The sequence below is a fragment of the Leucoraja erinacea genome, chromosome 19 (assembly GCF_028641065.1).
Source record: "Leucoraja erinacea ecotype New England chromosome 19, Leri_hhj_1, whole genome shotgun sequence".
Classification (NCBI taxonomy): domain Eukaryota; kingdom Metazoa; phylum Chordata; class Chondrichthyes; order Rajiformes; family Rajidae; genus Leucoraja; species Leucoraja erinaceus.
The window spans coordinates 34,785,772-34,808,164 of record NC_073395.1 but is presented as its reverse complement, the minus strand read 5'-3'; the positions used below and the strand labels follow the sequence as shown (position 1 = coordinate 34,808,164).

The 22,393-nt window shown below is 40.2% G+C and overlaps 1 protein-coding gene across 4 annotated transcripts; it reads right to left on the bottom strand.

Annotated features, from left to right (window-relative positions):
* Positions 1 to 455: 455 nt before the first annotated feature.
* Positions 456 to 22,035, bottom strand: dyrk2 (dual-specificity tyrosine-(Y)-phosphorylation regulated kinase 2). Of its 4 annotated transcripts, none has more exons than XM_055650819.1 (3): positions 21,932 to 22,035; positions 20,693 to 20,832; positions 456 to 9,887 (listed from the first exon to the last, which is right to left on the bottom strand). In XM_055650819.1, the coding sequence occupies exons 1-3, from the start codon at positions 21,933 to 21,935 to the stop codon at positions 8,286 to 8,288; spliced, it is 1,746 nt and encodes a 581-aa protein (XP_055506794.1). In that variant the 5' UTR covers positions 21,936 to 22,035; the 3' UTR covers positions 456 to 8,285. The 4 variants fall into 4 exon arrangements, with proteins under 4 accessions (XP_055506794.1, XP_055506792.1, XP_055506796.1 ...); XM_055650817.1 differs by lacking the exon at positions 21,932 to 22,035 and adding an exon at positions 21,559 to 21,884; XM_055650821.1 differs by lacking the exon at positions 21,932 to 22,035 and adding an exon at positions 21,147 to 21,550 and having other exon boundaries at positions 20,651 to 20,832.
* Between the last annotated feature and the right edge of the window lie 358 nt (positions 22,036 to 22,393).

Genomic DNA, 22,393 nt, shown 5'->3' with positions numbered 1-22,393 from the left:
CTACTTCAACTCACAATGTACTTGCCTCACCCTCAGGCTTCATGTTAACTTCACATTGCTCAAAGATATGTTCGCCTGCAAGGAGGACACTAATCACTGCGGACTATTCCGCAGTTGGTCAATGGCGAATTCACATTGTCACCTCAACATTTTCTTACAATAACTTCCAATTAATTTGAACTGAGCAGCAGCTTCAGGGCTAAATTAGATCAAATGAGATATGTAATGACCTGTAATTATTTATATCAATATAAATAACATTTTTGAAGATTATGTAGGTATTTGGAATTATAACATTTCCAAAAAAAGGTGTAACCAAAATCCATAAACTTATTTATGCATACTATTTCTCTTATGCAGGGGAAAGCATTGTAAAGTAATTTCTAAATTGATCATTTCATTTCAAAACAGCATCATATATGAAACCAAATATTTAAAAAAGCCAAAATACAGCATTTCTTAAAAACCGACATAAAATTTATTTTTGAAATGAATTTTGGGCCACAATAAATTTAACCAAATATTCACTAAAAAAGTCATACTTCTGTCATCAGCTGTACAATACATACAGTATCATAAAACTGGCCACTGGGCCCCATTCAAAACACATCAAGTGGCGACAGCATTTCACAGGAATATTACATACATATTTACAAACTTAATATTCAAAATTTCACATATGTACAATATGCAACTGCAGCATAGTAGAAATACGCATCTAATTTGGTGCTCATTTTAAAATTACTTTCTGCAATTGCTCAGAGAATCTAGAACAGTAATTGTGTCCTCCATAAGAGAAATTCACATTTTAGCAGAACTAACAAGTGCCATCAACAAAAAATATTACGAGTGTGAAAGAGTTAGGTTGAGCAATACTGCAAATCAGACACAGATATTAACCCTAGTTTTTTTTTTGTCACACTTCGGTGCTGCAGTTATATGGTCAGTTTTGCAGAATAGACTTTTAAAAAGTTATACAGACTTCACCTGAAACCCACCACAATGTATTAAAAAAAAAATCATTTTCAATCAAAGCTAGAGGTTAAGGTACACACAATATAAGATGCACGGTAGCGAAATCCATCTCTGCCAATATTCAATGGCGAATAGTGGAAAACGAGCGCAGCTTTACTTTCTTTAAAAGAAGCGTGCTCAGCGCAAGTGACCAAGGTTAAATCTCCAGCTGTCTGATAGAGCAACTCTAAAAGTCCACACCAGTCTGTTCTGCTTGTGCGCCTTTCATCAGTCCCGGGCCAAATTGAAGGGTATTACTCCCTGTAGATTGGTTTGTGCATGCAATCAATCATTTATAGGTTAGCATCACTAACCCCACTAACCCCACCATACTGCATCATTTATATTAACAGTTCAGTAGCAGACAGGAGGCAGTGACTACTAACATGCTGTTAAGTCTGTATGTGGATTAAAGATGATCTTAAAGTTACATGTTGTGTAGATGTCATATTTGATAACTGTCAACAACTTCAACTTTCATGCTAAATTAGATACTGGTGCAAAGGCCATGCTCTACCCTCCAAAATGACTTATTCGAGATGGAAATTACCCTGGATAAATAATTCCATCAAGAGAGACAAGAGAGGTCTCAACATTGTCTTCATCTGATGGTACCAATGTTTGCTAAAGTCAAGGCAAACGTGTTCAACAACCAATTTTGTTCAGTTTTTTACCAACGAAGACACAAATAATTTTCCTGATATGCCTGACTCTGAATTTCCTGACATGCCAAACATTGTTATCAACAAGCAGGGTGTTGAGAAGCTATTGCAAGATGTGAATCCAAATAAAGCTTCGGGTCCTGACGCCATTCCTGCGAAGATCCTGAAAGAATGTGCCTCCTCAATTGCTGCAGTGTTAACTAAGATTTTTCAAAAATCATTTAATTCTGGATGTTTACCGGGTGCTTGGCGTGAGGCTAACGTAACTCCGCTTTACAAGAAAGGTGATAGAAGTAACCTTTGGAAACTATAGACCAGTTTCGTTGTCATCAATTACATGTAAGATTTTGGAACGTCTCCTGCATCATCATATCATGAATCTTTTTTACCAATATCACATCTTAGTCGACGTGCAACACTTTTTCGGCACGGTACGTTCCTGTGACACGCGATTATCTGCTCTTGTTGACGACCTTGCAAAGATTTTGGGTGATCAAGGCCAGGCGGACCTGATTATCATGGACTTCAGTAAGGCGTTCGATTCCGTGCCGCACCTATGTCTTTTGATGAAACTTTGCCACATGGGGATTAGAAACAACGCAGTGAAATGGATTGAGTCTTTCAATAGACAACTTACAAACCACCACCAACAGGTTGTGCTGGAGGGTGCTTCTCCCAACAGAGCTAAAGTTTCATCTGGGGTTCCCCAGGGTACAGTCCTGTGACCCCTACTATTTTTGGCATATATCAATGATCTGCCTTCAAAGGTCCACTCAGTTGGACTCTTTGCAGATCATTGTATTCTCTATAATAGAGTACAATTCATGGAGGATTCGCAGAGACTCCAACAAGACCTTGATGCTTTAGTCAAATGGGAAGGAGATTGACAGATGTCTTTCAATTCTTCTAATTGCTTCAGTATGAGAATCACCCGCGGGAGGAACCAAGATGGGGCACTCCACCCTGGAAGAGGTGAAACATCATCCCTACCTGGAGTGGGACTTCGCACTGATTTGAAATAGTCTACTAACATTAACCAAACAACCACCAAGGCTAACAGAATGCTGGGATTGCTGAAGAGAAATATATATTATTGCAGCAACAGAACCAAGTCTATAGCGTACACGACTCTGATAAGACCCAAACTTGAATATTGCTCCACGGTCTGGGATACACAACTGGTTCCCACCTGAACCACCCCCTCTCCGGGCACTTTCCCTTGCAACCTCAAGAAATGCCACACCTGTTGCTTTACCTCCCCCCTGGACTCCATTCAAGGACCCAAGAAGTCTTTCCAGGTGCGGCAGAGGTTCACCTGCACCTCCTCCAACCTCATCTATTGCAACCGCTGCTCTAGATGTCAGCTGATCTACATCGGTGAGACCAAGCGTAGGCTTGGCGATCGCTTCACCCAAAACCTCCGCTCGGTTCGCAATGAACTTGAACTCCCGGTGGCTCAGCACTTCAACTCCCTCTCCCATTCCGAATCCAACCTTTCTGTCCTGGGCCTCCTCCATGGCCAGAGTGAGGACCGCCGTAAATTGGAGGGGCAGCACCTCATATTTCACTTGGGCAGTTTGCACCCCAGCGGTATGAACATTGACTTCTCTAATTTCAGGTAGTCCTTATTTTCTCCTCCCCTTCTCAGCTCTCCCTCAGCCCTCTGGCTCCATCTCTTCGTTTCTCCCCCCTCACATCAGTCTGAAGAAGGGGTTCGACCCGAAACGTTGCCTATTTCCTTCGCTCCATAGATGCTGCCTCACCCGCTGAGTTTCTCCAGCATTTTTGTCTACCTTCGATTTTCCAGCATCTGCAGTTCCTTCTTAAACAAAACAGATGGGGACAAGTTAGAATGAATTCAAAAGAGCGGCAAGGTTTACCATTGGTGTTTACAGCAAGGGGTTCAGTATCACTAAAATCCTTGCTGATCTAGAGTGGGAAACTCTTCAAGACTGTAGAACCAAATTACGCCTGACGCCCATCTATAAAGAAACGCACGGGTTTATTCCAAGCAACATCAAGAGTCATCTTCGATCTACAAATTCATCCAGTCAACCAAAGACCAGGCAATCGGGGGGGTTTCAAATACAACATCATCCCAACAAATAAAGACTGTTATAAGGATTCACTGTACCCAAAGACAATTCGCCAATGGAATCATCTCCACCATGACATTCGCACTGTACCTGACATCAAGACCTAGCTGGAAACAATCGATATTAAGATGCTGACTTCTGAGGCTCACTTTAATATTTAATTGCGACTTTGCACATGACCCTCCTAATGTATGCGACAACCAGTGATGTATACGTCAAGATACAGGTACAAAAACAGATACAGCACAAACGGAGGTTTTGAGAATTCAGTGTTGGTGCTGTATCGCAGGCCAAGTAACTGGCCTCAAATGCCGTCAAAGTGGATTTTCCTGCCACAATTGCAGCTGAATATGTGAAAAGGAATGCACTTTGGTACATATCAAACAATTGGGATTTTCTTTACCGATTAGAAAACTTTGAGGTAAATGTAAAAGCATTGTGATTTTTCTTGCTGCATTAGCTATTTCCATGGAAGCTGTTTGTACTGTTGACAATTTCAAAGATTCAACTAGACAATCAGAAATGCACTTCATTATATAGATTATTTCCATGTTATTATTAACACAAAGACACGTTGATACATGAAGCAGTTGCAAATGGTAAATGTGCTGCAGCATTAGCTTTAACTGTGTCCACTGATTGCAGCACAGTCGAATGGATAATAAATATGATATAGACACATACATTTTAAAGTACTGGAAATACTCAACAGATTAGACAGTTCGGTTTTGTTTTATCTTTGAGCTTTCAGCTTTTGAGAGGTTTTGCTTTCTCAGTTAGCATACTTGCCCATTTATTTCGGGGGTTAGACAATCTAAAATGCAAACCACAATTTTAGGACATTTTGCAATGCCAAAAGAAACCGGGATCCAGATATCAGATGATATGTTCCATTTGAGCACTCATCTCTTAGCATAATTTAGTAAGCTATATTTCCTTTTTAGATATAATTATCATTAGTTTTATTATTCATCTACCTATAATTATCTCAAGAAAATAAATTTCCTTTTTATGAATGGACAGACAGTTTGTTTGCCTGCAGTTTGTTCTTGTTACATTACTTAAAACAGATAGAAATGAGAATATTGATTAATAATTTCTGTAAATACTTTGATCACAGGTTAACATTTGCAATTATTTTTATTTCCCAGATTAAAAATGCTTTAATTGAAGATAAAATTTATTTTGTTCTCTAATGGGAGTTATACTTTGGACAGTCCACTTCCCATCCAAAATCTCTTAACAATTTACCGTACTTTTCATTAATATTCTCCCTAAAGGCATTGACCCGTTTTTGGACTAGTTTTATGAACCCAGCCCAAACAGATGAACTTTATAAGGTGATCTCACACCTACAGTTATCCTATTGTATAGATCGTATTCAATTAAAAACAGATTACAGATGTCCCACCAGCTGCGATATTTTAACAATTTAGAAATGCGGCACGGAAACAGGCCCTTCGGCCCATCAAGTCCATACCAAGCATTGACACTAATTCTATGTTATCCGACTTTTTCCATCCACTGGCTACACACAGGGGCAATAAACAGGGAGCCAATTTTACTACAAATGCACGTGTCTTTGGGATAAGGGAGGAAATCAGAACACCCAGAGGAAAACCACGCAGGTACAAACTCCACCCGAGGTCAGGGTGAAACCCAGGTCTCTGGCACGGGAAATTAGGCAGCAGCTCTACCAGTGACACCATCCTGCTACTCTGGATAAGAGTCCAGTAATGGCATCCCCACATTGCTCTCAACTGATTTTTCCTGCTTATCAGATTTTAGCTAAAGCATCACCAAAAATGCTGCAAAAGAGATATATTAAAAGACCAGCTGAAATTATACTATAAAATTGTCACTATAAAATGTTGCACTTTTTTTGTTTACACAGATTATAAAGCGAAACTCAATCTGGGATTTCTTTTAATTTTTTTTCGCAAACCTTCCATATTTTAAAGTTGAATGAATTTTATCTTCAGTGGGTATTAATTTCCTTTTCAAACCATTCAAAAGAATTTGCACCAATATAACCATATAAACTGCTACATCACTAGTGTATCCACGATCAATGAATTAACTACCTGTAAACCCTACAACATGGCAACGATAACAAAAGGCACACTGTTAATACTAAGGGCACAAGTTGCCTAATGTGAGAAAAGTTGTTACACATGCCCATATAATGTTAGATTGTACTGTTTCTGCTGTGGTGAAACAACTGTAATGGTTCTGAACAACAGCATACAGAGGAGCTGCTGTTCATATTATAACCTGAGACCTCAAGACACCAAATTGTTATCAAGTTAGAACATGTACCATAGGCATCTTCAAAGAAATCACCTACAAGATGATTAACTGGTAGCATTATTTAACATTAATAACCTTCGGAGCCGTAACTATCGAGTACTAATTCAACTACACTAAATGAAGCTAAAACATAAAATTCTGTTAAATAAACAAATGGACTATTACAATTAATGGTTAATTAGAAAATGTGAAACAGAAGCAAAGCATGGAGATATTTTTCAACAATTGAGCACATATAGAATGGCTTAAAATAAATTTCAGGCCAATTTAAATATAAAAATATCTTTCTGTAAATTGTATAAACCCAAAGTACAATAACAATTTTTGTAGTGGTATTTCAGTGATACTGTAAAGTTACAACTTAATTAAAAATATTACAAAGCATAAAAATACTACAAAAAGATAGTATGTTATTTGAAATATTGCATCAGGATGAATATGCAATATACATGTAAATACATTAATCAGATTCAGTTTCTGTAATAGTAAAGGTTCATTGGCTTAAACCCAAGTGCTGCAAAGTTTCAATTAGTATCATTAATTTCCATGTATCTCTTTTGAAAACATACAAAGTCTTCCCAGAGATGGCTGTCAAAAACATTTGAATATCAATTACATGTGAAGATGCAAGGTCTAAATCTGAATGCATATTTTTGCTTTGAAGATACTTGGCATAAATTGTAGTCTGCTTTATACCAGTCTAACTGGGGACCATGCCTTGAATATTAGATCTTCCAGGTAAAGAAGTTCAAGCTTAGCTTATATAATAATACTTCACATCTTCTGAACAATCCCAGTTCATTCATACAAGTTAAAAATATTCAACCTTTTAATTTAAAAGAAATTTAAATCAACAGCCTAGAATTTGTGGTAAATAATAATGATTAGGCTGTCAGTACTCAGTTTTAACAGAGAAAATCTGCACCGTTTCTTCTGAGCAGTAACTCAGAATTTGTGTTCCGACTCCCTCGCATATATCAGCTGAAATTAGAGAACTGATGAGAACTCCAGATATTTCTGAACTGAAAAAATGCAGCAAGTGTATAATTAAGATTTTAATGGCGAATAAATCAAAAATTACTGGCAATAACCAACTTGTTCAAAATACAAATGCTTTTTTTCCCCCAAACTTTCATTCCTTATTTTTTTTCAGACTGCCATGTTTTTAAAATAGTTTGAGACATTTCAGGTAGGCCCACAAACATACCAAGTTTTTTTTTCCATTCACTTTAAGAGGTTACGGAGGTTTCCTAGTTTGCTATTGGTGAGTTTTCAAAATGCCATCCTATCTTGCTCAATGACACAGCCCAACGGTAAATGTTGTCACGATAAAAGAAAAACACGTCAGAGATCGTTAGATTTTCCTGCATAGTTTTTCTACATCCCAAGGTCAAATGCATTCACCGCAAGACATTCCAATTACTCACCAACAAGTCCACTTGAACAAATTCCTATGTCATATAATCTACTTCTGTTCCTTCCATTTTCAAGAGCTGGATCCTAAATGAAGCCATTTGCATTAGGATAGATAGAGGAGAAACAAAAACTGATAGCTTTCAAAATGATTTCACACATTTCAATTTTTAAATTAGTTCAAACGTCAAGAATTTGCCAATCCTCTTCTCATTTCTAGATTCAAAACATTTATGAACATCCATAGTCCAATTTATTAGCCTTATTTGAAAACTGAACAGATGCAATGGTATCACAAAGACAGACATTTACAATAGGAATACTGAGATACCAAAAACCATGTTTAAATTGGGCTTCATCACAGATCTGCAGAGAGAGTTCCTTTAGAAATAAGTAAATGCAGATTGTCTTTGATTAGCAAGAGCCACTGTCCTAAAAAAGAGTTGTTTTTTGAAACAATATTCAATACTGGCCGATTAATCTGTCATTAATTTGTCAAATTAAGATTAGCGACATCTTTTTTGACAACTTTAAGTGTTACATGATCTGATCTGCACATTCCAATGCCAGAATAAAAAGGTATTTAACTTCACCTGAAAAACCACCTTCCAATAATGCATGGTCCCCAGAAATTAGTTAAATAGTTTCCTAGTTCTTAACAAATGGTGCTTAAAATTCCAATATTTCATAATTACAAATGTTCTAAAAATAATATAAAAGTTCAACTGAATAAGGCTCAGAGATATGCTGATAGATTCTCTCCGCATCCCTGGTATAAACTTATTCAAACTCAGCTAACCAACTTGGGCAAAACTGTTCGTTGTTGAGTATTTCCATTGGCATCAGTTATTTGTGTCAAATTAGTTTTTAGTTTTGACGTTGAGCCTGACGTTGGAGGCAATTTAGAAATTGATGTGATAGCACCACTGCTTTCTGTCACTCGCTTGGAAGAAGCTCTCTCAACCGCTGGCGGCTTTGGCAAGCGTCTCCGCAGCCAGGGGTGTCGCAGAGCTTGGCTGGGTGTCATCCGCAAAGTCGGGTCCCATTCCAAGCACTGTTTCAGAAAGTCAAGAAAGAGAGGATCGTCGCATCCTTTCAAGGCCATGACCCAATCCTTGCTCCCCGGGGGGCCACGAACCTTTCCTCTTCGTGACCGTCCTCCATTGAGAACAACGGACCCATCTGGCAACGTAGTAACAGTGCAATAACGGGGATAACCTTTAGAACTGACAAAATTTTTGGCTCGTTTTGACTGATCTAAAAACTTTTGAGGCGCACTACCCAGCAACTCAATCATGCAAGCCAGCTGGTCCCCTTCATCTTCCCCAGGCAGCAGCGGGTAACCTGTTAATAGTTCAGCCAGAATGCAACCCAAACTCCACATGTCTATAGGCATCCCATAGCGCGCTCCAAGGATCACTTCAGGTGCACGGTAAAATCTTGACTGGATGTAAGTGTACACACGTTGGTGTTCATAACAACTAGAACCAAAATCTATGACTTTAATCCCACTTCGCCCCTGCTGTTTCAACAGAATATTCTCCGGTTTAAGGTCACAATGAATAATTCTATTTTTGTGCAATGCATCCAAGCAGAGCAAAATCGAGTGGGCAAACTTGCGAACCAACGGAAGGCTAAACCCTTGAAACTTGTTCTTTTTGATCAGTTCGTAGAGATTCATGCTCAGCAATTCAAACGTCATGCAAATGTGATTGCGGAATGTGAAGTTTTCCAGCATGTGGATGACATTCATGGTCTGATCTTTGTCTTGTTTCTTCAGATGCTCGAGGATCCGTATCTCCTCAGCAGCTTGTCGGTGAAACCGTTTCTCATTCCTCACCATTTTCAGTGCTATGTGCTGGTGCTGTTTGTGGTCATAAGCTTTCACGACCTGACCAAAGCTCCCTTTTCCGATCACTTTCAAAACTTCATATCTATAAATGATGTGATCATGAGGTACATGGGTATAAGAGCCCTGATCGTCATCATAGCCGCTGTTGTTTGAGCCACCAACCACACCTTGCCGTTTTTTTGCATTTGGGCCAACAAAGTAGATTTCAGGGTAGTTGAATATCTCATGGTGTTCAAATGCTGACAGTTTGTGCATGGACTGTTTCATGGCTTGCTCTGGCGTCATGACAGTGGATTTCACTTTTGAAGTACAGTCGGTTGACTTCACTGAAGCAGAACTTCCCTGTCGCTTTTGTGGACCCTCCAGCTGCTTGGCCTGAACCACCGGTAAAGACGTTTTACCAACTGCAGTAAGTCCATTCGGTTGAGTGGTCAAAATAGTCCTTTTGTTGCAGCTGTCTTCAAAAAGTTGTTGAACCTGGATCTGTCCATGGCTTCTAACATGCAGGTGATCATTCATAATGTGTTTACTGCCTCCAATCTAAAAACAAAAAAAAAGGCACAGGAGATTTGGTTGGGAGAAAATAAAATATATAATAGACAAATAAACAAAAACACCGAAAACATGCTTTTTTTTGGATTAAACACCCAATAGGTGCAGGAGTAAGCCATTTGCAGGAGTAGGCCAACAAGCCAGCACCGCCATTCAATTTGATCATGGCTGATTGCCCCAACCAGTACCCCGTTCCTGCCTTCTCTCCATATCCCCTGACTCCGCTATTTTTAAGAGCTCTATCTAGCTCTCTCTTGAAACACATAATCTGTATGCTAAATTTCTCACTTTAAATTTTGACCTCTAGTTTTCTTCCTTCTTAAGGCTATTTACTAGACGTATGCAAGATACACAACTTGCGTGGCTTCAAATCATTACAAAAAAAAACACACAAGAGAACAGGGGTCAGCCATTTGGTCCCTCCTACCTCCTCTGCCATTCACTAAGACCACGGCTGATCTTTTGACTTCTTTACAATTTGATTCCCTTAATATCTTAAATCCTGTTTTTAGTACAATCAGCGACTGAACCACAACCAACTTGGATAGAGAATTCCAAATCATCATTACCCCACCCAGTAAATAATTTTCTCCTCATCCTTGTCCTGAATGCTGACCAGTTGTTTTAAGAATGTGCCTACTCATTCTCCACAAGACTCTCTAACCAGTCAAAGCCCCTAAGAATTTTGAATATTTCAAATGAGATTATCTCCCATTCTTCCAAAACGACAGTGTGAAGCATGGGTCCAACTAGATCAATTAAGCCAGCCATTTTGGGAATCAATCTGATGAATCTTTGTTTTGAAAAAGACAAAAATTGCGAGGGTAACTCAGTAGTTCATTTCTGAGGAACATTGATAGGTGACAAGTCCACTTGGGAGAGAATTGACCTGACCCGAAACTTCACCTTTCCATGTTCTCCAGAGATGTTGCTTGACCTGCTGAGTTAAGCCCTTGTCCCACTTAGGAGACCTAAACACCAACCTCAGGTGACCTTGCCCGCCACCCAAAAAAAAATCAAGGTCGAGGTGACCTGCAACCTCCTACCACCTCCCACACATATGTTGAAAACCCTTCCTCGACTATGAAGAAAACCAGCGTGGACTAGACCTGCAACTAAATAATTATCGATTTTAAAAACGGCAACCTATTTTTAGTCGAGGCTGGTCTTAAACATGCTGAAACAATAGCAGCAACCTCGATGTAGCCACGACCACGCGGAAACCACTTTCGACCATTAGGGAGAGTGACCAAAACCTCTGGGGACCTCAAGGAAACTTTGAATGGCGGGCAAGGTCACCAGAGGTTGCTGTTTACGTCTCCTAAGTGGGACAAGGGCTTTACTCTAGCATTTTTTAAATCTTTTTTGTAAACCAGCACCTGCAGTTCTTTTGTATCGGTCTCAGAATCTATGTTGTTCTTGCTCTATTGCCAGTATACCCTACAATATCTAGATGCAATCTCACTGGAGCCAAAGACAATTGACGTAAGACATCTCCGCTCTTATACTCAAATCCTCTTGCTGCAAATACTTGCACATTTGCCTTGCTAATTGATTTTATCTGTGTATTAAATTTTCAGTGAATCTCATTAAAGGATCACAGGTCTCTCTGAATGCCAACACCTTTCACCTTTAAAAACAAACCTCTGCCTTTCCATTTCTCGATCAAAATCTTCCAGAACGCATCCAATTATGCAGGAATAACCTCAAATGAAAGGTCGCAAGTATTACTGCAAACTCCTATTCTCCAATTTAAAGAACACCAGATACTAAACTAGATCATTTGTTTGGGTACGAGTACTAGGTGGAATTCTATCTCAATTAGAAAAACAAATGCTTGAAAAAAATCCTCTGATCAAAAGTCGGAAGCTAAAGAGACGACTTTTAATTCATTACTTAAAACGTTTGCAAAGGACAAGTTTCAGCGAAGAATGAGCAGTAATAGGATTTGGCAATCGCTATGAGGGGAGCATTCCAATCTCCAAGTCCCAATTTGAAGGAGATGTCATTTTCAGATGTTAAAAACCTAAGGATCTCCTCTCTAACAACATGTAGATGTAAAAGATCCCAAATTTTATCACTAGTACTATCCAGTCATTATCAGATTGTGACGCTTGAAGTGACCAGAGTAGATTAAGTGCTTTTAAGTTTGATGCGCTGTGGCACAACCCCAAAGCTGTGGAAGGCAATTTGTGACTTTGTCAAACTTGGATATCCATCAAAATATCTCTACAATTTTGACTTTATCAGAGCAGAAATGAAATCCAGCCAACTCCATCCTGACTGAAAGGCATTCAGGGGCAAATGGATAAATATCCCCTTTCAGTCCAAAGTGATCTCAATAACAATCAAAGTCACCAATGAGAAGCTTCAATTAGGAACAAATAATTTAAAAAAAATATGAATACATTTTAATTATTAAAACATTCTAAAACTAAATATGACTGAGTCATACGTCAAGGTCAGGAGTTCAAAAGCTTGGTTGAAAGGGCAAATTTGAAGGACAATCTTGAAAGAATAGATGTAGATGTAGAGGTACAGAATAACAGGTCCAAGGACGCAGATGATCAAAGAGGAAATGAAATTAATGTAAAAACTGCAAAAGTGCAAAAAAGCAGAAAAGGTGAAGGACATATCTTAGAAAGTTGGAGGTTCTGGAAAAAAATGGTGAACAGTGCACGAACTGTCAAATATATGGAAAACAGAATATTATTGGACAGGAAACAATATAGATCCACGAACAAGAAACTGCAGTAAATAGGACTATTTTAGAACCAGCATCCTTGGTGAAAAGAAGTCATCTTGGTAATGTCAGATATGCCTCGGAGCTCATTTCATGAACTAGGTGCCATCAGGTCTTGAACAGTCAATTCTTACACAGTGACTGGGAAGGGGATTATAGGTTTTCTAAGCAAGGAGCAAGGTTTGGGGATAAAGGCCAATAATACTGGTCTCTCCAAGATTCATTTGCAGGAAGTTACTACTCATTTATGAACTCATCCCTGGTCCTCAGCAACAGGGGAGAAAAGAGTGATAATGGGAATGGAAGATTTGGTAGTTGGCTAGTGCTGTTCACAACTTGTGATTTATCTTGGTGGTGAAACAGCACTGGAATAATTAATGGGACTGAAATACATTGCTTAATCCTTGTGGCCTACATCCTCACATTTTTGAAATATGTAGTTGCAGAAACAGTGATGTATACATTTTTCATCTTCCAATATTTCCCAAACGTTACCATGGCTGTTTTTTAATCTGTGGGAACCAATCTAGTTTCCTACCCATGAAGGGGAACTATAGGATAATAAACCCAACACTGATGGGTAAAACTATTGGCATTTTTTAAATTCATTTATTTGAGAGTGGCGCGGTGGCGCAGCAGCATAGTTACTTGCAGTAGAGAACGTTTACAGCGCCAGAGACCTGTGCTCGATCCCAACTACCAGTGCTGTCTGTACGTAGTTTGTACGTTCTCCCCGTGACCGCATCGGTTATCTCCAAGATCTTCGGTTTCCTCCCACACTCCAAAGACGTACAGGTTTGTTGGTTAATTGGCTTGGTATAAACGTAAAATTGTCCCTAGTGTGTGTGGGATAGTGTTAATGTACAGGGATCATTGGTCAGCACGGACTCAGTGGGCCAAATTGCCTGTTTCTGCACTATATATGTTAACTAAACTATTGGATGATGAGGCAACTAACATTTGTCTCCCACCCCTAATTTCCTTGTTCAAGTGATGATGAACAATCTTCTTGGACCATTGGGTGAAGGTTGCATACAGCTAATAGGGTGAAGGTACTCAGTGTTGTTGGGTCATGACTTGGATCACAAAACTAGAAAACACTGGCTACTTGTATCCAAATCCAGTTGTGCACGACATGGAAGGAGGTGATCGTGCAGCCAGATGCCCAATGTCCCCATTGTAGTAGGTGGTGGAGGAAGTGGGTTTAAGTGCTGGTGAAGCAGCTACAGTACACCTGTGTTGGAGGACATGAACATAAAGAGTGGTAATTAGGTGGGTGGCTATCATGTGGCCTGGTTTCTGTTGGATGGTTCAGTGTTGTAGGCAAACTGTTCCAGCCAAGTAGACTATTCATCAACTTCAAACGCGTTGATTGCGGATAGGCTTTGTGCAACCTAGAGGCAAGTCATTTGCGACAAGATTGCCAGCATCTGATCAGCTCCAGTATTTACACAGCTGAGTGAGTGAAGACGCCCCAGAATGTTGATGACAGTGGAACACAGGAGGGACAATGCCATTAAATGATAAGAAGTTGACATTTGTTGTAGATAGCTTAGCTGCGTGCAACGTATTTTGACGTCTGGAAAACACTTAGGGTCACCGAATCGAGGGAAATATATTAGCACAGGGTGAGGATTGGTTAACAGGCAGAATGAAGGAGCAAATGTGCAGGTTGCCAGTGTCATCCAGAGGGGATATCACGACAGTTCACTGGCAATCCGGATGCAGGCAACGGTTGGGCCTTTACTGAGTCATAGTCATAGTGTAACAGTGCGGAAACAGGCCCTTCAGCCCAGCTTGCCCACACCCGCCAACATGTTCCAGCTACACTAATCCCACCTGCCCGCATCTGGCCCATTTCCCAGAAAAACGTTTCCTATTCATGTACCTGTCTAACGGTTTCTTAAACATTGGGATAGTCTGTGCCTCAACTACCACTTTTAACAGCTTGTTCCATACAACCACACATGTGAAAATGTTACCCCTCAGAATCCTATTAAATGTTTTCCCTTTCACCTTAAACCCATGTCCTCTGATCCTCAATTCACCTACTCTGGGCAAGAGACTCCATGCATCTACCCGATTTATTCCTCTCATGATTTTTTGGCTAACTGCAGCTGGGACTTTGAAAATGGTGCCATAACCCATTCAACTCTTGCATATGGACTCAGTGGGCCGTTTCTATACATTTAGTACTTAATTGGGGATAGTACTTACATATGGCAATAATCTTACTGATCTGTATGCAAAAAAAATAATAATTCCCATGTAGATCTGCTCTACCGAATACGAACACACACATGCTACACACCATTTGGATATATAATCCAGTCCGGGTTTTACCATAGAGTCAATATATATTACTAACGCTTCCAGACACTAGCGGTTAGTCCGTATGTAGTCGCAGTGGTGACAACTTGTAGTGTAACTTTATTATATGCTAATAAACTTGTTGGATTGGAATATTTGTTTATAGCTCTAGATCAGTGGTTCCCAACGTGGGGCGTACGCCCCACAGGGGGGCAATTTGATTTTTAAGGGGGGCAATTGAGCGCGACTGAGGAGGTCTGGGTCCAAATTTTCGATTTTTATTTTTTTGGATTTTCCATCAGGTAAACATATGTAGTTTATGTTTCAGATGTTATTTTGAGTAAATAATTTTTTTGGGGTAAAAAAGGTCTTTATTGTGTAGTTATTACATAATCACCACGCCATCGCTCTTCATGCACGTCGCGCGAAGCACGCAAGGTCATTTTTTTAAACAATTTTTTAGTAATTTCTTGCTCAGAACTTTAACTGTCTTTTGTTTATTTCATTTTTCTTTTTCATGGATGCCATGTTCTTTTGAAGCTTGTTTAAACCAAGGTATTGGCGTTTTAAGCTTCTTCAGCTGAAACGGAGTTCACTTTTTAAATGATAAGAATTATATATCACCACATGGCGGGGAGGGGGGGGGGGGGGGCATCAGGATTTTAGAGGTGATTAGGTGGGGCATGGCCAAAAAAAGGTTGGGAACCACTGCTCTAGATGGTGTCAGATACAGCTCAGATACAGTCAGTACCTTGACACACGTGATAAGAGCTTGGACCTCAGCGATTTACAATTTCTATGGATTTTTATTTTTATTGATGACTGGGATGAGAAATCAAGTTTGCCAGCTTTATTGAATTAAGAAGACAGACCAATGAAAAACTGATGAGGCTGCAAAGAAATATAAACAAGTTTATGTGAGTGGGCATGAATGGATCAAACAGAATATCCATGAAACACAAATGGTTAACATGCAAGTACGCACAATTAAAAAAGACTTCGATGTTGCTAATAAAGGACTAGCTTACAAGAGTATGAGTAGCTTCACTTTTTTTTTCTTCTATCTGCTCCATTCCTGTCCACTCACTAAAACCTATGTATAGACATAGCAAATAGGTGCAGGAGTAGGCCATTCGGCCCTTCGAGCCTGCACCGCCATTCAATATGATCAAGGCTGATCATCCAACTCAGTATCCTGTACCTGCCTTCTCTCCATACCCCCTGATCCCTTTAGCCTCAAGGGCCACATCTAACTCCCTCGTAAATATAGCCAATGAACTGGCCTCAACTACCTTCTGTGGCAGAGAATTTCAGAGATTCACCACTCTCTGTGTGAAAAATGTTTTTCTCATCTCGGTCCTAAAAGATTTCCCCCTTATCCTTAAAGTGTAAGTATGACCCTATATAAGCGCAGTACAATTTTTGCAGAGATATTGGAAGACCACTGCTGGAGTACCATGTAGAATTCTGGTTTAGAAACAAGAAACTGCAAATGTTGATTCAAGACACAAATTGCTGGAGTAACTCCTTGGATCAGGCAGCATCTTTGGAGAACCTGTAGATCATGTTTTGAGTTGGGACCCTGCTTTAGACGGATTTGGGGGGGGGGAAAGAAAAAAGAAAGCTGGAAGAGAAGGGAGGCAGGACAAAGCCCAGTAGGTAATAGGTGTATAGGGGTGATGGGTGGTTTTAATAGGTGATTGTTGGACAAAGGCCGGTGATGAAAAGACAGAAGGTGTGAATTCCGGTTTCCTTGCCGACAAAAATAATTATCGCACAGGAGAGCATCAAAATTTCAGGAGACCGATTCCTGAGATGGAAATAGGCCTATGAAGCTATTTTGCTAACATTTTAGACCTTTATTATCTTTTACATTTATTTATGCGAGATCACCTCTTTTTTTTTTTTGCTTGATTGGGCGTGGGAAATAATTTTTCCCCAACTAGAGAATTATGAGATAAAGCATTTAATTTTGACATAAGGCTCTTTGAAATCATCAAATCCAGACATTGTGATCAAAAAATCAAGATGAAAAGTCTGAAAAAGGTCACGACCCAAAACGTCACCTTTTCCTTCGCTCCATAGATGTTGCTGAGTTTCTCCAGCATTTTCAATAAATCAATAGCTTTATTGACACTACAGAAGCTGAAATATTAGAATGGTGCAGAGTGGAGGTGAACAATTGGCCACAATTCTTTCCTTTCAATGAAACTGATTCAACTGACCAAATAACCTTCGCCTGCTCCAATTTCTTATATTTACAATAGGTAACCTCCCACCCTGCCAACATATCTGAAACAGCATTATTTAGATCGGATACGTATTGGAGTTCCAAGATAAAGAAAACCAGTGAAGGCTGTAATAAATCTACATTTTCAAGCAGAGCAATGAATGGCAGCTGAAAACACTTTCCCCTTGAAATTAATGTTCACTGCTCAAGAATGTAACTTTAAACATTACTGTAAAATTATTTGGCAAAATACTGAAAATTAATCTGGACATCGTTTACACTAGTGGGAAGAATGTGAACATTTTCCCACAATATGCTTATCACATTACATGCAAGCAAAATTCTAACTTGTTACTTTTATTCAAACTGATAAAGGACCAAAGTGTACCAGAGACAAGCACTGCCCAATATCAACTTTGTTAAAATATACACTAATTGGTAAACAAAGTTAAACCCCTGTCCCACGTTCCCGAGTTACTACGAATTCTCCCGAGTTTACCCCTTGATTCAAACTTGGAGAATGTCCGTAGTGAGTCTGTAGGAGTCCGTAGCGACTCGTAATGCCAGCCGTAGGTACTCGGGGCATCAGGCAAGTCGGGACGTTTTTCAGCATGTTGAAAAATGTCCACGAGTAAAAATAAATAGCCCCGAGTACCTACGGCTGACATCTCAGAGTTTGAATCGAGGGGAAAACTCAGGAGAATTCATGAGTAACTTGGGAAAGTGGGACAGGGGCATTACTTTTAAAATCTCAGAAGTAACCAATTTACTCCAACAAAAAGTTAACATGCTAGCCTACCCGATGAAATTTGTGCAAGTTGTAATTACTGCAATCATACCTAGAATTAAATACTACACAAACCTTTGCAGAGAAGATAGACAGATTAAATATCAGAGCCTAGAAAAAGAACATAGTCTTGCTCTTCTATTTGTGGCAATATAATCTATTTTGACACATTCTTAGCTTAAACTGTGCGTCAGACGCATTTAGCAAAGGAGAAACGCTGACTTTTCATTCAGTTGCTGAGGAGAATATCTACAGCACCAAACTAGGCCACTTAGTATACTTGTGCTAAACCTAGACCTTGAGATCTCAGCATTTAATTCCTGACATTTAAAAACATGAAGATATGTCTTACAGTTGCAAGAAACAGAATAAAAGATTGACTTGTGGTAGATCTTTTTCTTTAATTTTTTTTAATAGATTGTGAGATGGAAAGATGTTTTGCTTTAGAAAAATTGGAAGCACCTAAAAAGCTTGTTCATCATCGTCCTCGCTGTTTGTAAATGTTTATCTCAAGCAACTTTAAGTGAATAAAAGCACTTTACAGGCCAATAAAATAAATATGAAACCTGTAACAGACTCCTACGACGGGAATCCATTCACATAAAAGCAATAATTCTGTACTAGACAAAGCTGCTTTTATACAAGCAGCCAATGGGAATGTTAACTTCACAGCTGCAATCATTTTATTTTATGACAAAGGGTCTTCGACACTTAGCTTTAAGAGTTTATTTTACCACAGATGCTACCTGACCTGCCAGGTGTTTTCTGTATTTTGTTTCTAATGTTTAACATACAATTAAAATGTATTGCCACTTTCGATGGAATCTTAGCGATGAATTTGTTTACATCGTTTCAGCAATTCGTTCATTCTCAGTTGTCTGCTTCATAGTAAAATACACTATTAATACTTTTGATTTCATCATCTAAAAACAAATTTCCTATCATAATTATACTAAACAATGTGGTCTCATGCACAACTCATTTCATAGCATGCATACGGTAATACTTTCAGATTGTGTAAATTAGGTCAATTACCCACCCAACACGCAACACATTTTTTTTGTCTTATTGTTGATAACTTTCTTCAGATTTGAATTATTTTCGCTCTGACTCAGAGCAAAGCTACAGTACTTTCCCTTTGTTTTTGTTTTGAAGGCAGTATCTATCCTTCCTCAAAATAGGTTCTGTTGGCCCCACCTCTTGCCAGGAATTCTTTATGTTTCCACACTGCCTGCACGGAGTATGTGTAAAAAGACAACCTAACAATTTGGGCTATCGATATATATTGTGAAAGGGACAGAAATAGGAGTCGGAAAACTACACAAATTTTGTTAAATCTCATAAGGTAAACTAATGCAGCAAATTCAAACTTTAAAGATCAGCATGGCATTCTGCTAAAATGTCCATTGGTATATATATCTAATTGGTGGATTATTATCCTTTTGTGAATCACTTTGATGACTTTTCTCTCCTACTACATGCCCAGGTTGTGGATCACGCCCTACTTCACAAGTGAAATGTAATTCCTGGTTACAGTGAATTATTTATCACGCTTGTCGTGTATAATATTGTACAATGTGGTAGGTTACCCCCGAGTCTAGCTATTCAAGTTCTTTAATCCCGACATACGCATTTTGCTTTCATTTGATCTCTAAATGGCATATATTTTACATTCAGTCTCATTTACAAGCATCGAGGCATCAACTTCCTTGGCATCCAAAAGGATAAACATTTCTTGTAAGTTTGCTTAGTCCAGATTAGTGCTGCAAGAGAATTACTGTCCCGCCCCGTTCAGCATCCTCCACCTCCCTCTGCCCTCCACAGCCACGTTTATATCAATTGTACGAAAATATTCTGTGGATACAGATGAGTTTTATACAAGCAAGCACGGACAAAATATCTCATTTCTAAAACACAACATCCCTGCGCTCAAGAGAACCATTCATGATTACCGGCATTCGTTAAACTATGGTGTTTGTGGTTTAAAACTGGCTGAAATGACTGGGAGTCACAACACAGCTTCATTTCAACCAAGTCCTATCAAGGCTGCTTCCTCACTCCAATGGATATGCCTCTGAATTCTCAGACAACTGAAGAAGCCCAGGGCCTTACAGCAGTACACCTCATGCCAAATCGGTGTGTATCAAAAACATAAACTAGATCAGTTGGAGTTTAAACTAAAAGCTCACACCTTAATCCCACACACAGTACTTCTGGGAGAGACTAATTCACTTATGGCCTCCTCCACCAAACTAGAACTTTACATAAACTGCTTTGCAGGTTGCACTGCTAATCTTACCAAAAGCCTTGACTATTTTAACCCTTGCTGTAAAACTGTGTAATCAATCATGAAACGACGTAAAGCAGGACTTGCAATTATGAAATTATTCCAATCTGTGGAAATATGCCCCTCGAAAATGTCACACAAGGTTAGACTGGGGGGGGGGGGGAAGAGGGGGTGGGGGGGGGTGTGGGCGGGGGGGGCGAAATGGATCTTAATTCACAAGTCTTTTCGCTGTCTGAACTCAGGGGAAAACATTAATCCTTTTTTCATGTTAATTGTTGCAACTACTGCCGAGTCTGCACTTCAACATGTTACACGCCGCGGTTTCCATGGTAGATTTTATTTTCTTTGTGTGGGTTTTTGTTAATCCCGAAGCGGTTGCTCTGGCAATTTGTACCTATAATAGACCCGAGTGAATTGGGCGGATTGCCTCCTTTACCGTGTGACTCTTGAGCGGCGGTAATCCGATGGGCGACGGCCGATCGCCCAGCCGGGATCCTTGCCCGCCTCCGCGGCTCTCCAAGCAGTCGGTGCCTGTCCTGTAGTCGGGCAGCAGCGCCGAGCTGTCGGCGGTCCTATCTGTCACACAGCAAACCGCACACATTTAACTTGCATTCAACGCATCAACTAGAAAATAGACACAAAAAGCTGGAGTAACTCAGCGGGACAGGGAGGCATCTCTGGAGAGAAGGAATGGGTGATGTTTCGGGTCGAGTCCCTTCTTCAGACTCCAACCGGGGCGAGTAAAGCCACAGCCCCAGAGATCAACCAAACACACACAACAAAAACACCCAGCACAATTCTCCACACAACTGCAACAAAAACAAACACGCCATTCTTTCTTTTTTTGGGGAGGGCTTTAAAAAAAAAAGACAATAACACACAAGTCTCACCTCGTCAAACGTTCGGAAGCACCAAGTGGGAAGTCAGACTGAGCGACTTACATCATTGCATTCGCTTTCTCTCAACCACCCACGCCCGAGGGATAAGCGGCAGCGCGACCCTCACCCCCAGCATCATCCCGTCCCGGCGCTCACAGATCACTCATTGCCCAGAGCTGCCGGACCTGTCCTCATTCCAACAGCGCCCAGCACACTTTGGACTCGTCGGAAGTTCCTTCTTTATTTCCACCCCAAACCCACTGTGAAAGCACCGAGAGTTGTTTTTTTTGGGTTTTTTTAACATATACAGTCCCTTTGCAGAAGCCCGGGCTTTAAGAGCGGCGAACTGGAGCGACACACAAGCGGAGTGCAGCTGTGGTCGAGTGCGGTGGGGTGTTGTCCCCTTCCCCTCCTTGCTCCTTACCGGTTGGATAGACGGCAGCGACAGCACACGGCTTCCTCGTTAACATGGCCGCTCACTCACACACACACACAGAGTGGGGGGAGGAAAAACCTTCAGCTGCTCCTTCCCTCAACTCCCAAGCACCTACATCCGGAGACACAGCACAAAGCCAGGGCGAACTGCTCCAAACTCGGCCAATGCTGATCCAGCAACATAATGCATAACTTTATGTATTTATAAAACTACATTAAACACCCAGCATAATCGCTCTCTCGCTCTCTCTCACACACACACACGCCACCGCATGGGAGCGGCTTTGTCTTGGCTACAGCAGTGGTTGTGATTGTGTGTTAAAAAAAAACTGTTCGGTTGCTAAGTGAAACTCCGTACGTACACATTAGTGAAGGAGAAAGAGTCTGTTTAAAACGAACCGACACCCCACAAACCAACCCAGCCCGTCACGGGAACAGCTCATGGACAAGAGCAAAGATACTGGCGATACTGGACAAGAGCAAGCAGCAAAAGCAACAATTTCCCACTCTTGTCGAAATAGTATAAGACACACACACGGTGTTGGGGGATGGTGCAAGAGTTTCCTGCAAAATGTTTAATTACATCAGAGCAACCTCTTGTGTTTAAAAGCAATGGTTAAACGCTACTCCAGCTGCAATTGATTTTTTTGTTTGCTGTTATTGTAGCAGCAAGAGGTTGCATTGAACCCACCCAGATAGTGGAGGGGGAAGAGAAGCACAAACACATATTCCCAGAACCTGGAGTTCACCATCCCGAGCACAGTCCCCACGCCTAATATGGGAATGCTGTGCTCCAATGAAACGCAGCATTTCATTTATTAACT

What these genes read in the sequence shown, in the direction of transcription:
- dyrk2 (XM_055650817.1), bottom strand. Translation starts at nt 21,604, where the DNA reads ATGTTAACGAGGAAGCCGTGTGCTGTCGCTGCCGTCTATCCAACCG. An exon ending in CGCTGCCGTCTATCCAACCG is followed by an intron (nt 20,833 to 21,558) that starts GTAAGGAGCAAG and finishes GCTGTGTGACAG; the next exon opens with ATAGGACCGCCGACAGCTCG. An exon ending in CGCCGCTCAAGAGTCACACG is followed by an intron (nt 9,888 to 20,692) that starts GTAAAGGAGGCA and finishes TTTTGTTTTTAG; the next exon opens with ATTGGAGGCAGTAAACACAT.